Consider the following 14,812-nt stretch of genomic DNA (forward strand, 5'->3'; position numbering starts at 1 on the left):
AGATGCTTAAATTCCATCACTCCTCTCTCATATTTGTGCAGGTGCATGCTATGAATGGAAAGCATGTGAACACAATGTTTCTCCCAGGCTCTATGAGATGAGACCATTGAAACTAGCTTTTTAATAACTGTACCGGTCTTCTAGATGCTTCTGTTTTTCACACAAGACAGACTGTCTGAGATAATATTCTGGATCACTGCACGTCTTTGTGCTTCCGACAGCATCTTATTCTTCTCTGCTCATAATATCCAAACTCATATCCCATTTGCCTGAGGCTTAGTACAACTCATATGACTCCTGTGGAAATAAAACCAAACAAATAGTCATAGTTTATTTCTTTATTCCGTTACAAAAGCATGATGACTTCCTTCCAGGACACTTTGGTTAGAAAAAAAATATTTCTCAAAAGTCTGATTCCTAATAGTTATACTCTTAAACATTTTTTTAAACTTAAAAACCATTTATAGACCATTATTTTATTTTTAAAACTCTGCAACATCCTTTCCGTAGTTAAAAAACAACAATAAAGATGCTTCTGGTGATTAGATTCCAGTAATAAAATACTGTGAAAATGAAAACGACAAAGAAATATTCAAATGGTGTTAAAATTTTGCACTTAAAAAAAAGAAAACACTAACAAGAAAATCTCTGAGATTGAAACAAAATGAAACAAAATAAAATTGAAAACAACATCAGCATCTACGAATTATTCAACACCAGCGTGGCTGCTTTTAGTTTTTTTTTTTTGTAACACTCGTCAAAGTGTATAACACTTTCATGGATCCCAAACTCTTCTTTATATTACAAACATTGAGTGGCTTTTTTTCTCTTTTTTGTACAAATCTGTTATGGCATATAAAACATCTGTCTGGAGGTAAAGCCTCCAGTGAAGAGTGCTGTGCTGTGTCCTAAGTCATACAACAGCAGCAAAAGAAGAGGCAGAGATGAGGGAAGAAAAGAAAAGAAAGTACTCACACAGCAGGAAACTAATCCAGGTACACTGGGGCTCAATGGGGAGGAGAACAAACATTTTCACTGGGAAGGAGAGAGAAGCCTTTTATATACATAATAGGTGGAGATATGTATGATTTCAGTAAACTCTGACTGTCCATTTTTATCGCCTGTATGACCGTGTAGAGAAAAAGGGAGGTCATACTTTTGATTTGGTTCCGTATCTTATTTTCTTTATTAAAGCAGAAACTCTGAAGATGAAAAAATAATACACGGCTTGCTGTGGAGACAGAAGAGCAGAGCTGCTTTTGTTCAGGTGCTTGGCCTCTGCTGTGAAATGAGAGGTCCGAGAGAGTGTGCGGTACATAATCTGAAAACGACCTCTGGCCTCCAGCAGCAGAGGAAATCCCTTTTTGAGCAGCAACCTTGCAGTCACCTTCAAGTAAAATATCACCCTCAGACTCAAAGATTCCAACCAAGTGAGATGACGATGATGATGTTCAGTGCATTTCTGGACGTAGGTAAGAAGGATAACAACAATTTATCCTGTAGGAGTTTGTAGCTGGTTATAGAATATACAGAAATGTATCCTTGGTCTTTAAATGTGCTGCAGAGGCAGAAGAGATTAAAAGCAAGATGAAATATTTTTATATAGTTAAGTCTAATGCCTTTAGATGCAGCCATCAGGCAGGTGACAGATCTGATAGTTAACAGTCGATGGCAGAAAAAGCCTTAGACATATTTTCAGTGGCAAAGTTCAACTATTTTCTTTTCTTTCTTTTTTTTGAGGGACATATTTCGCTCATAAACAAAGAAGGATTATTGTATTTATTAAGAAACACAACTTACTATCTATAAGGCGAGGTATACAATGAGACTCAGCATAAATTTCTTATCCACAGGGAGGCGCCAAAGTTGACACAATCAGGAGAAGTTCCTAATTAGAGCTTTAACATAAATTTACTTTGAGTTTTGAATGCTTTTTCTTTTTGTAAGTATTTTCTTAAAAGCAATTTAAGCATTCAACTTTGGGTTGAAAACATGAAGCCAATGCTGATGTGCAAAAAAAAAAAAAGAAAGGAAAGAAAAATGCAGCACCCAAAGTATCCACTTGAGGCTGGCTCCTTAGAAACTACATTTGAGTCCATATTTAAAAACTTTTATTACTTACTTTTACTTTTATTTGTTACAGTTACTTGAGTAGTTTACTTTTTGAAGAGCAGTGTCATGCATATGCGCGCATTGATGGGAGTTGTGGTTTTGATGCAGTTTTGGTGGAACGGTTGGAGCTTTTTGACCAGGTTGCAAAGTCGTAGCTTCAGCAATGACTGCAGGGAATTATTAAGAATCAGCTTTTCCAGCATGGAGAATACCATCTTTGAGCTTCACCGTTTATTACAGATCAGTTTTTTAGAGCTGTATCTATGTCAGAAAAATTTAGGGTGCTAGACGCAGGATAAGAAAACGAAAATTCAAGTCCCTTAGAAACTTAAACCAGACACATAAGTGGCCGTCAACATGGAAAACGAACCCTCAGTAGTCATTAATTTGTTTCTAACAGACAACTTCAAAAATGCGATAATTTTGAAGAAACCAACTGAAATAGTCTTTATGTCAGAGGTTGTTAAATAAGAAATATAGAGTTGTTTAGGGCCTTTGAGGCATAAAACTTTTTGTTGTGTAATTAAATTGGATTGTTGATTATGTAAGCCTCATTCAACTTATAACCTGAACCACAGTTTATGCTGTTGATAAACATGAAATCTTATTGATTTGCAAAAGATATGAGCCAAGAAATGCAAAGCACATCACCAGTTATCAGTCTTTGTTCTGGTTTTTAGATGTTTAAAGGTGAATTTTTACTTTAAAGCTTCTGTGCTGAACTCGACTGTCTGTCTCCTGTCATATCTGCCCTCTCCTGTCCAGGGCCTGACACCCTGACTCCTGTTTCCTTGACATGATCCGAAAAGAAAGAGTCTTGAGCTGAGCAGTGTTGGACCACCATAACCGTGACTTTCACCAAAGAAGAGTGGTGGTTGTGAATCTGTCAGTCACTGCCAAGTCTCTCAATTCGGCCTCCTTCCCCAGATAGCTCGGAGGAAGGGGGGCAACTTTCCTTTAACAGGTCACGCACAATCTGCTGTGGATATGCCACTCTCAATGAACTGAGAGCAAATAGCTGCGCTGCTGTGTCATTAAAACAGCTGAAAACACCACGCGGGAGGGAGGGCACTAAGCAGCAACAGCTTCATTAAAGATTAAGAATTTTTTTCTTCAGATAACATCTGAATTTGTCAATCTTTGCTTTTAAGCATATGCTGCAAATGGACCCACATGTATATAAATGGATATGCTATGAATGTCACAACAGTAGAATACAGTGTAAGGTCACTCAGTACTGTACATAATGTGTCGTCGTGTAATTTGTGGCATTCTTCAAACAGGTTTATGATGTATCTGTTGGCCAACTCAATAGCCAGCCAGCAATAAGTGTGCAGTTTGTGTGTAGTGTGTGTGTGTGTGTGTTTGAGAATGATCATATGGCACAAAGACAAGGCATGATGTGTTAAATGAGGTGTAGCAGCAATGCACGTTTTGTAGCCTGTTCAACCTTTGATTTAAACAGCCTGGGAGAAATCAAATCAAATCGCGTCTGACAAAGCTCTTCATGTACTGTTCTTTAAAAACTGGCTACACTACGCAGAGCACTCTGTCCATCAACAATGGGGTGTAAATGTAGGGGTGAGAGGAAGAGGGGATGTCCCAAAGCAATATCAAATCATTGAAGCAGTCCAGAGTGGTCATCCCCCTCTGCCACATCTGTGCAAACACACGTTCCCTCGACCATCAGAAGCATCTAGGTAGTACAAAGCCAGCAGTGGAGGTGAAGATATTGCACACGCAGACTAATGTCAACAGCTCTGTGGAAATTGCACAGCGCAGGCGTCACACTGAAGAATAGTTTGTTTTTTTTCCACACAAATGAACACTGTAAAAAATTCAAAAACACGCCCTGTTGACGGCTTCTTTATTGCAGCACATTTCCCTTCATTCTTTCATGATCTCTTCTCTGAACATCCATTTATTTAAAAAAATGTTGCAAGTCTCTGTTCGTAGTTTGTAAGGAGTGATTCAACAGTGCATTTTGGCAGTACGTTAAGTCTTGTTCAAGTCGGGCGCCTCCACAGCCAGGATGATAGATGGGTCAAACCGGGCAGCCATGATTTGTGAGGTCATTAGAGTCATTGTGCTCTTTTTTTCTGCCCCACCCTGCCGATTCCTCGCCGCCAGCACAGTCACGTGATGATCACATGCCGGAGGCTCCCAGTCCCATGCTGGCGGTGTGGCTCATGCAGGGCAGTGTCTGAACGGTCTTGGGGAAGTCGTGGGTGAGGATTCGTCCGTTTTCTCCACCATTGCCGTTGCCACTCATCCGGGTCAGGGTGGAGCAGTGCATGGCATCGTTAATGGACTGCTGGTAGAGAGGAAGAAAGAAAGAAAGAAAGAAAGAAAGAAAGAAAGAAAGAAAGAAAGAAAGAAAGAAAGAGTCAGCCTGCACACTTGATATCAGACATGCAAGTATTATCCACCAATCAGCACAGAAGATTATCTACTCCATTAAAAGAAAACACATTGAAAAGTCTGCACAGTGTCTATTACATAAATATATGCACATAAGCATCTGTTTCTATGTCTATCTGAATGTGGTGCTGGCACGCCAAGGAATTTAGAAGCAGAATGAGCTGTTAGGAGTCACGGGGTGCTGATTTTCACCCTCTTTATCTGGGCCCGGTTGATATTCGGGGGTGGTAAACCGTGCTGCTGGCCGATGTGCATCAATGTCCTAATTTGTAACAGGAGGAGCTGAGTGAAGTGTGGGCAGTAAGACGGGAGCTGAGGCTTCACTCATTGGTTTAATAGCTTCATTCTGCAGTCTAGTGCAATAAAAGCCAGTGGGACCAAAAGCTGATCTAATGATGTGCGACGCACGTGTGTGTGCATGAGCATGTGTCTCTTTAGTATCTGCCTACACTTCCCTCCTCTACAGCCCATTAAATTGGGAAAAGCGAGTGTATGATGTGGTGCAACATGTGAGTTCTGCACAGGGATCGGAGACTTATTCTGACTTCTAATTGGAACGGAGTTGTTGTTTCTTTCAAGCCAAACAGCATAAAGGCACCGCCGGACTAATAGGCTCCTCGCCAATCTCATCAGCATACTGATCAGGTGTTTCTACGACAGCTGATTAAAACATAAGAGACCTGTGGAGAAGATCAGTCCTTGTCTTTGCCCTGCCTTGCTTTTTTTTTTCTCTGCAGTCTGCATGGAGAGTATCTCAGAGAGAGGGGCTTTGATGTTTCTGAAGAATGAATCAAAGGTTGTTTGTAGTAAATTGATCCACACAGCAGATGACTAACTGCTACCATGTTGCTGCTGTCAGAGGAGAGAGCTCACATCTCGCAGTTGAAGTATTACAAGCAACAAGTCTTACGGTTAGATTTGTGAACATACAACAGTTTGTGTTAAGACTATTCTAGGTTAAAGCAGTGATGAAACACATGTGAGCCGCTTCGGGCCTGCCTTATGGTATACATATAAAGGATGTTCACCACAATGGGCCCTGCGTTTGCGAGACAGTTTAGCAAACAGAGAAGAAGGAGCAGGGAGAGGTTTGCTCAGAGCGACAGAAGTAGATAGATGTACCACTGTGATTTAAATTGCCTTCATACCTGTGCTGCAAGTCAAATTTATTTTAATTTGTGAATCAGATTAGAGTAATGAGTGCAGTAATTGGATTTATCTAAAAGACTAGGGAACTATTTTTTTAAAGCTGAATGCTTAATGTTTACTTAACTGCTGAGTCTGAGAAATTCTCCATTAAATCAATCAACAAAAAGTAAACAAAGAGATAGCACACTTGAACAGTGTCTTCTAGAGGCATTCACTGGTAACTTTAAAGAGCAACTGATGGAGGATACCTTGAGCTAACCCTGCTCGGCTAACACAGGCTTAATAGCTGTTTGCTTTGCTAGTGTATCAGTTAATTTAATCTAAGTGTAAACTTTAACACATAAAAACAGGCATGAGGGCAATTTCAAAATCAAGTGATCAACAACACCGCAGGGGGTCAGTGACGTAAAGACGTGAGCTGCAGAGGCAGAGAGAGGTACAGGAGAGCGTTGGCACTGCAGTGGAAGCCGTGAGAGGCCCTACTGTGATCACGGTTAGATGGGCGAACGAGGTGAGGAGGCGGATGTCATCATCATCATCATCATCATCATCAATATCGATCACAGCGTTTCCTACCCCATGGCTGTGCTCTGCCCTTATATCTTAACAGTGTTGTTGGCGTACAGGCCGTAGCTCTGCAGCTCTGTGTAGGGGGCGCTAGCACCACTGTCTAAGGCTGAGCAGTGAAAGGCCTGAGCAGCTGAGGCAGCAGCAGCTCGCGCAGTGGACACCTTCATTCGGCGCGACTCGGTCCGAGACTTGTAGCAGAACTCCACCAGCGCCACCAGCATGGCCAGGCCCAGGCCGCCGATCAGGATGTAGAAGACTCCCGCCACGTTGCTGAGGCTCAGAGCACTCGTCTTGTCCTGCAGGGTGGAGGGGGGAGGGCAGAGGGAACAGTTCAGCTTCAGAATAACCTCATTTGAATGACCACAAACTGAAGACACTTATACAAAGTGAGTTTTGAAAATGAACCCCTTATTTAATCACACATTCATTCTAGCACACATCCAGTTATATTAGCATCCAAGCTAATTAGAAACACAAACTACAGTCACCTAAAGAACAGGGTGAAAGGTCACAAACACACACAATGAAAATAATAATAAAATGTATTCTCAAAGCCTGTATTACAAAGTCAGAATTAAACTTTAGACCTAGTTGTGGTGTCTAGTTTTAGAAAAAAAAACAAGTGAACAGTGGACTCATGTTGACCACAGAATTACTAAACTCTACAACTGGTGCAACATGCTGTCTTTACTCCTCATATAATTTATTCTAGGAAACATATGCTTCAGATTAGTGTTCCTCTCTGGCTGCAAAAAACTCAGTAGGTGGTGGGAAATGTAGTAATAAAGAGACACAACATCACCTAACGTAAATAAATGGCCAACTTTTGGCAAAATTTACCAAGTCCATTGATAAAACAGGATAACATAAATAATATTAAGTACACCTAGCGTGCCAATCTGGCCTTGAACCAGAGCTTCTCACAAACCAGTAGGTACAGTGGGTGGTTGGAAAAGCCAATAATAAAATCTACTATTGCATATTAATTTTCATTGGAAGTATTTCAGTTTAATAGAGACTGCTGGACTCATATTTCATCACTGCAGGAGCAGAGAAAATGAGAAGCCTTCATGAGGGCACTGTCGTAAATAAGACATAATCCAGCAGCGCCCAATAACACGCAGTGATCACACTTTTTAATTTAAAAGGGGAAAAATGTCTGCATGCTAAAAATTAGCTCCAAGTGATTTATGCAGGCTGCTGTTTGGTCACAGGCCTTTATCAAGACTTTTTTTAATTTTATGAATCATACTCCTGCAGTGGTCCTCTGAATAAAAAGAGGAAACATTCATGTAACATTTGAATGCTCTCTTTTGTATCTGTCCTGGAAAACCATCCTACTTTACATTTTTAAATTGAATACCACTGATTGTCTATGTGCTGCTGGTGCATAATCAAATAAGTGTAAGCTGACTCTAGTTCAAAGAGGGCCTGGCTTTGTTGAAAACATTGTTGTTTCCAGGTATTAAAAATAATACTGTTTTTGACTTTTTCACATGAAACTTCAACATTTTCCACAGTTTTTTTTTGTCATAAAAACAAAACTTTTGTACATTTCAGTTTTCTCAAATTACATTCCGTAAAGGTGGGTGCAGGACAGGTAAAGTGAAAGAACACAATACAACACATGCATTCATGCAGCCACAGCACAGACAAGTATTATCTCGACATTGCTCCACATAATGGGTCATTTATCTCGACTGCTGTGCTGCCTACTTACATTTATGTCTATTTATATTCTGTAATGAAACTGAATCATTTAAACTGAGCCAGTCAAAGTAAAGGGCTCTCATGGAACAGTAGCGTCTGCTGAAGATGTTATGTCATCTAAATCTGTTCAGAAAATCCCTTTGAGTCACTTAAAGAGATTAATATCATATGAGCTGCTTTACCTCTGTTATTTATGTATGGGTTACTGTGCATCATTCGTCTTCTTGCATTTAAAATTACACTTTATCCCACACCACCACTCATTGTATATTTTATTTATCTATTTTACTTCACTATAAGCTTTAAACCAAGGACTAGTTTACATTTATGATGCATTTATTTTATGTACACAGTGTTCCACTTGCACTTTACCAGCATTAGTTTATAGAAATAAGGTCTCATAGGCACAAGGTGTGTCAAACTATATGCTCTGGAGGGATTAAAGTTTTTACAGTTTGCAAAACCATCAGCCTGACTGAACCATTATCAGTTGGCACGCAAAGATCCATCCAGCTGTTTCATGTAATTGTTCTCCTTTGAGCCCATCAGAAACCAGAATAAGAAATGCTTTATTAATCCCAGGGGTAAAATTGGTGTTACCATTGCTCTTCATATAATACAACAGTTGGAAAAATAAGATGTAATAAGATCATAATGTAAAATAAGTGATAGACATGCAATAAAATAAGCAATACAGTAGCAGTAAATACAAAAATAAGCAATTAGGGATAAACGGGATAAAAAAAAAACTATTTACATTAAGAGGGAAGATGAGGCAAGATGAACTATGTTGAACAGATATTGCACTTAGTTAAATATATCAAACATTAATTGTACTCAATGAACTGTATTAAACAGATAATGCACTTGAAGCCAGGTACTGCATATTAAAAATAAATGTTGCCGTGTATTAACCAGTGTGCGGACAGGTTACCTAGTTTTAATCTGAATAAATAAGTACCAGTAAAATAAGTTTAATAAGTGAACCCAGGTTATTAATCCTGTATCTAGTTTAAAGGGAGGGATTATGAAGCCTGATGGCTGCAGGCAGGAATGACCTCCTGTGTCTTTCTGTGGTGGGTCATGGAGGAATCAGTCTTGTACTGAATGTGCTCCTGTGTCCAACCAGTACACTGTGGAGTGGATGCTGGACATTGTCCAAGATGCTTTGCAGCTTTGACAGCATCCTCGTCTCTGACGTCACTGTCAAAGAGTCCAGCTCCACCCCAATAATGTCACCGGCCTTATGGATGAGTTTAAGTCTGTTTGCAACTTATTCATAGATTTATCATAAAATGAACACAATCAAGTAATAAGTGTATTAATAATAAAGTGCCTCCGCCTTTTACAAAGCTAATACTTATTTAGAGAGTTCAGGAGTTTTTTAGCAAGTGTTAGCTGAGGCATAAAAGAAATAAGTTACTGAAATGAAATATTTACACTTAGAGCATCTCATATGTAAACGTAGCTCGGGTTTTGAAAGAACGGCTAATTCACTTTTTGAGAAAATATGAGACTAAAGTCAAGTATTTTCGGAGAAAATAAACATACAGTGCTTTAAAATGTTCTTCTATTTCTAATGTACACCGAAGAGGTGAGGAAACAGTGAACTGCTCCTAAAAATAGACTCATGGATCTGCACTGAAAAGATGTTCAGCACATACGAATCACTGTGATCTGCTCTGAATCCCTCCTGCTCTGAATGTTTCCCTAAGTGAAGAGCGCTTGGAAAATGTTTGTCTTTTCTACGAACCCGCCACAGCCTATAGTTTGACACTCCTGCACTCGAGCTTCAAAGTATCAGTGAGGAAGAGGAAGATTTTTTTTGACATGTGTGCTGACAGGATCAGAAGGCCAGCTGACATTTCAAATATGTACAGCTAAAGAGAGAAAGCTTTTCTGTCAGGGAGAAGTAGCCTAGTTCCCGAAACAGTGTTGATTATATAAAGTGCAGACTAGACTTGGTGTGACTCTGAGTCGATGAAGCAGCTTAACAGGGTTTGCATCCATACGTGAAAACTCTACAGTGTGGGAGTTTGAGCAGCTAGAGCCTGAATGCAAATGTAATGTCTCAACATGTTGAAAGGGTACAACAAGTTCAGAGGCCTAATGTCCCCATCTGTCTCGTTTACATCCTGATTCATTTTACAGCACAAACTCAAGGTTGTCATCACACTTTCCCTCTTGATACCCATCTGAGTGGGTATCATTTATCAAGGATTTGTGCTTCATGGATTATAACTGTAGTTCCTGTATGTGTATCAAACCATTGTGACACTTCTAGCTAATCCACCACACAATATTTATGTACACGCTGGTAATGAACATCAAATCTCTCACAACACAAGCTCATCAGTGGGAACAAATAGACACCGGAGTACTGTCAGAGTACTGGCCTGAATATAAGACAATGTTTCATGAAATAGTGCGGCAATCTAACATTAAAAGACATAGTTTGAAGGCCTTTGGACTTATTTTCATAAAGCCTGTTTTAATGTCACCAATTCTACAGAGTAAACCACATACCCCTACTCTGAAAACTATCTTTACCAATTTATTTTGGTAATACTGAGCAGAGTTAATTTTAGTTAACACAGTAACTGGACTTTTTTTGTTACTCTAATAAATGACCTTCTATCATTAATTGTGGCTTTCAAAGGAACAGCTGAGGACACAGTGGCTTCTGTAGAGCACAGTTACATTAGCCAGCTATGAGTTATGATCTGTTTCGTACTGAAGGGATCATTCTTGGAGTCTTTGGGGTGGGGTTGTATGAGACTCTGATCAAGGACATTCGTTTATCACAGAGGACATATGCCAGATGTGACTCAAATCTTTTGTGATCACGACAACAACTCCACCTCTAGGTGACTTACAGTAGGTGACCAGTCCTACCAGTCTGTTTATATTTCTATTACATTACTATTAATGTGATAATACCCGTTGAATTAGTTTGGAGCTGTCTGTGTCACATGCACTATACCATAACCATGAAGAAGTTATTATTATCATTTTTTTTTCGACTGAGGTGCTCTCTGCTAGCTTGCTACAAAAAGTAAACTTGATATTATTTGTGTATTTTTCCACATATGTCATGAACTGACTCAACATCTCTATGTGGACATCACTGGGATCCAATTGGTTGATAACAAGCAGTAATGCTTTGCCCAGCAAAGGGTGGAGGCACTGACAACCTGTTTAAAGAACCAGAGTCAAAACAACTGCACAGCCCGGCAATAACTCATACAACCCCACCTCTCAGAAACACACTATCCATCTAATGCCACAGAGGAGATTTTTAAACAAAGCTCACCTAGGAGGAGTGTAAAAAAGAACAAGTAAATGTGACATTTTAAAAAAAGGTACTTGGTTATATAAGAGCATTAGCATGCAGTAGCTCTATTTACCAAGGAGAGGTCATACTGTGTAAAATAAGACAGAAAAAGAACAAAAATCATAACTCTGAACTGTTTGTTAATTCAGTTTCATTTAAAAAACACACCGCCTTCATTTCTATCTGCCTTTCTAATCTTTAGACGTCTTTCTGGAGAAAAACAGGTGTTACAAAGAAGGGAGGTTGTCTTATATTCAGGCCAATACGATGGTACATCTGGAGCCACATCTGCAAAGTGATAGAGACTGAGGGCTGAACTCAGGGCTGGTCTAGGATCAGGACAGGGTTGTGCTAGGAGGTGCTGTGAGGTGACACGTTTGGGTTGGAGACTAACCTTTCTTCCGGAGTCCGTGTTGCCACACTCTCCTTTATCGTACCACCATTTGTTTTTCAGTTTGTCTAAGACGGCTTGCTCATTGAGTTTCAACACCGCTAGGTTTACTGGGATTCTTCCAACCGTAAGGAAATAACATAAATAACATATTATACCATGTTATTTTATGTTATTAATTCAGAAACACAGAGCAGCAATTACACAATAATAAAAAGTCAATAAAAACAAAGAAGCTAACAGTACACAATGCACATACACAAACACACGCACACACGCACACATAAGCATCAACATCATTAGAAGCCTCAGAGTCAAAGTGATATGCATTAATACTCCATCTATCTCAGTTTTCTTCTCTCTGCAGCAGTAGATGTGTATTACTATATCACTTTGGGTAACCGGCACACTGCTAATCCTCTCTTAAACAACACGGATGTCTCAATTAAATCTTTTGTCAAAAGTAAACCGCCAAAGGTAACGACTGAAACTGAACAAATCCCAAAGCCACTTAATGGATGCATCTTCAAATATCATTGAGCATAAGGGACTTAGCTGGTTTAATTACTTCACATTGATCAATATTGAATCATTGCTGCTCTTTTTTTATCAAGTAGAGGAGATGGTGTGAAACCTTCCCTCCCCAGCTTACAGATTTAGCCGCTGCAGGCCAAACAAACAACCTCCCCCCTCATTGCTTGCACTTTTTCTTCGCTCCCAGCCTCACCGCAGAGAGATCAAGTGTTGCTAGAGTGGTAGAGCAGTGTGTGCCTGCCGGTTACCCCCACCCCAACACACCCCCACTCCCAGTGGTGGTGGGTTACCCGCAGGGTTTATCAAACTTGCTCTGACCTTGGAGTCCCCGCCCCCGCTGCCGCACTCTCCCTTGTCGTACCACCACTTGTTTTTCAATTTGTCCAAGAGGCCCTGCTCGTTCAGTTTTAACACTGCCAGGTTTACTGGATTTCTTGAAGATAATATGAAACGATAGCCATTAGGAGACACTCCATGAGACAGATATAACAAGATTGGTCGCATGGTGGTGGTGATTATGACATAACAGTGACTTCAGATAGGAAACTCCTGCATGAGACTACTGGTATGAAGCAGGAGTGCTGGCTCTGGGTGTACATGTTAGTCATATATATCCGCAATGGGGGGCTGTGATGCAGAGCGCCGATTCAGTGGCAAAGTCAGGTTTTACCAGACAGCGGCCTTAGAAAGGAGGCAGAGCAAGCTCTATAAATGGAGGCGTTCTGGATGTGGAAGTCTGTCTGGAGATGGTAATTTCCTTTCAGAAGCAGCAGCATACAGATTGCTATGGTAACTATCCCATCAATATTCAACCCATAACGGCATCTTGGTGAATAGAAGCCTGTTTGATTAATTTATATCAGCAGAGACAAATGCAGAACGAGGCGTTGAATGTTTAAACTGTCACTTTCTCTTCCAAAACAACTTCATTATCTAATCAGGCTGAAAGGAAACCTTGTGACCAACTTCAGACAGAGTTCAGAGTCTACATGAATCCAAAGCATCTCTATAGGGCTTGCCCTCCCTTTCTCTGTTGAAAGTCTGTGCATTTCCTATAGCTGACTGCCCGTGGACAAAGACTCCCTACAACTTTATATCACAGAAAGGCAGAATCTGTCACCAGAATTTGCATAAAGAAATAAAGATCACAACCATCCTCAGGTTGTCTTTCACATCAAATCAGCTTCTTTTCTTCTCTACGACTGCAATTTACTTTGGTGGCATTCTGCCTTTCTCACCAGTGGACACAAAGGAGTCTTTATCTCGATCTGGAGGGCACAGCACAGCTGTAGGGTACACAGGTACCCGCTGAACTGGTAAAACCTTGGAATTCTTCTTTCCCAGGAACAGAAAGAAGTCGAAGTATGTGGACATGGATGGAACGCAGTTTCTTTAGTCAGGTGGTTTAAGGTGACTGTATGCCAGAGCAGCTACTGTTGAGCTGCATGTTTGGTGGATGGGGGAATAGTCAGGCAGGCATGGGGGTGGCAGGACATCATACAATTTGAAAGTAGAGAGGGGAAAACAGAGAACATACATAACGTTTCATAGATTGATCATTGCATTTGAAAGACTGTTGGTAGATCCTGTAAAGTGAAGAGTTAGCTTACACCCAAATTTAAAACTCTAAAGTGCTGCTTTCAATCATCCCTGTAGACACATGTAAACCATATCAAAACTTTTGGCTTGGAGACAGAAATCTATGAGCAGATTTAGATTCACATCAAATGTTTCAGTATTTTTGAGTATTTCAATCTGGTCTTTGGATGATATGAGCAAACTCCAATGCATCAAAACACTGCTGTTGAGCTTCATTTTCGCTGCTGTCTCTTTAAGGCTCCCCATTCCATAAACCCCCTTCCCCCTGATTGCCCAGCCTTCAGGAAGCCTGGTGGGGCAGAGCTTTGGGCAGACTTTGGTGTTTGAGGCCAGTAAGGAGATCCTCGTGCAATGAGCTCTTCATTTTAGCAAGTCATGAAAAGATCACATGTTATTTCTAGAACAGACTTTTTGGAGCAGTTTGCAGAAAGATTTAGGGATTTCTACAACATATGAATCTATGGTGGTTTAAAAATATGCACGCATTTAGTCAGCATCTCTACTTTACATTGAAGTTTAAAACATGGGAAAGAATAATACCCCCTTTAAAATGTTTTCAGAAAATTTTAGGTACCTGTTTAAATCTGCAGCACAAAGATTCTGCAGTTCTAGCAATGTCTGTACGCAAACATGCCCAAAATAAAAATTCTTACATGCTGAAACTCAGCAGGAAAAATTCCAACCATGTTTGTAACCATAATCAAGCATGTCAGTGTGCTATTAACTAATTAGCTACCACTGCTGGATAAAAGACAACAGAACGACCCAATCAGGACATTTTCTAATGACCTGAATGTCATGGCAATCAGATAATTGCAGAAAAAGTTCAGTCTGGGTCAAAGCAGGAGCATGACATTGAACTCTCACAGATTGCCTGTGATGTGTTCAGATACTGGGTGTGCACACATGCTGTGACCAGCAGTGTGAGCATGGATCTTTTCAACCCACACATCCTGTTGTTTTATTCACCATGTCTTTAATGACTGATGATC

General features: G+C 40.2%; 1 protein-coding gene across 1 annotated transcript in view; it reads right to left on the minus strand.

Moving 5' to 3' along the window:
* Positions 1–392: 392 nt before the first annotated feature.
* Positions 393–14,812, minus strand: part of gria1a (glutamate receptor, ionotropic, AMPA 1a) — a 92,460-nt gene continuing 78,040 nt past the window's right edge. Inside the window, 6 exon segments of the mRNA XM_074673854.1 lie at positions 393–4,263; positions 4,265–4,332; positions 4,335–4,368; positions 4,370–4,426; positions 6,414–6,548; positions 12,540–12,654. Coding sequence (XP_074529955.1) covers positions 4,108–4,263; positions 4,265–4,332; positions 4,335–4,368; positions 4,370–4,426; positions 6,414–6,548; positions 12,540–12,654 — 565 coding nt within the window. The 3' untranslated portion in view covers positions 393–4,107.

Source organism: Halichoeres trimaculatus, unplaced genomic scaffold (genome assembly GCF_033239565.1).
Source record: "Halichoeres trimaculatus isolate MK-OKI-2021-1 unplaced genomic scaffold, fHalTri1.1 fHalTri1_scaffold_7, whole genome shotgun sequence".
NCBI classification, from domain to species: domain Eukaryota; kingdom Metazoa; phylum Chordata; class Actinopteri; order Labriformes; family Labridae; genus Halichoeres; species Halichoeres trimaculatus.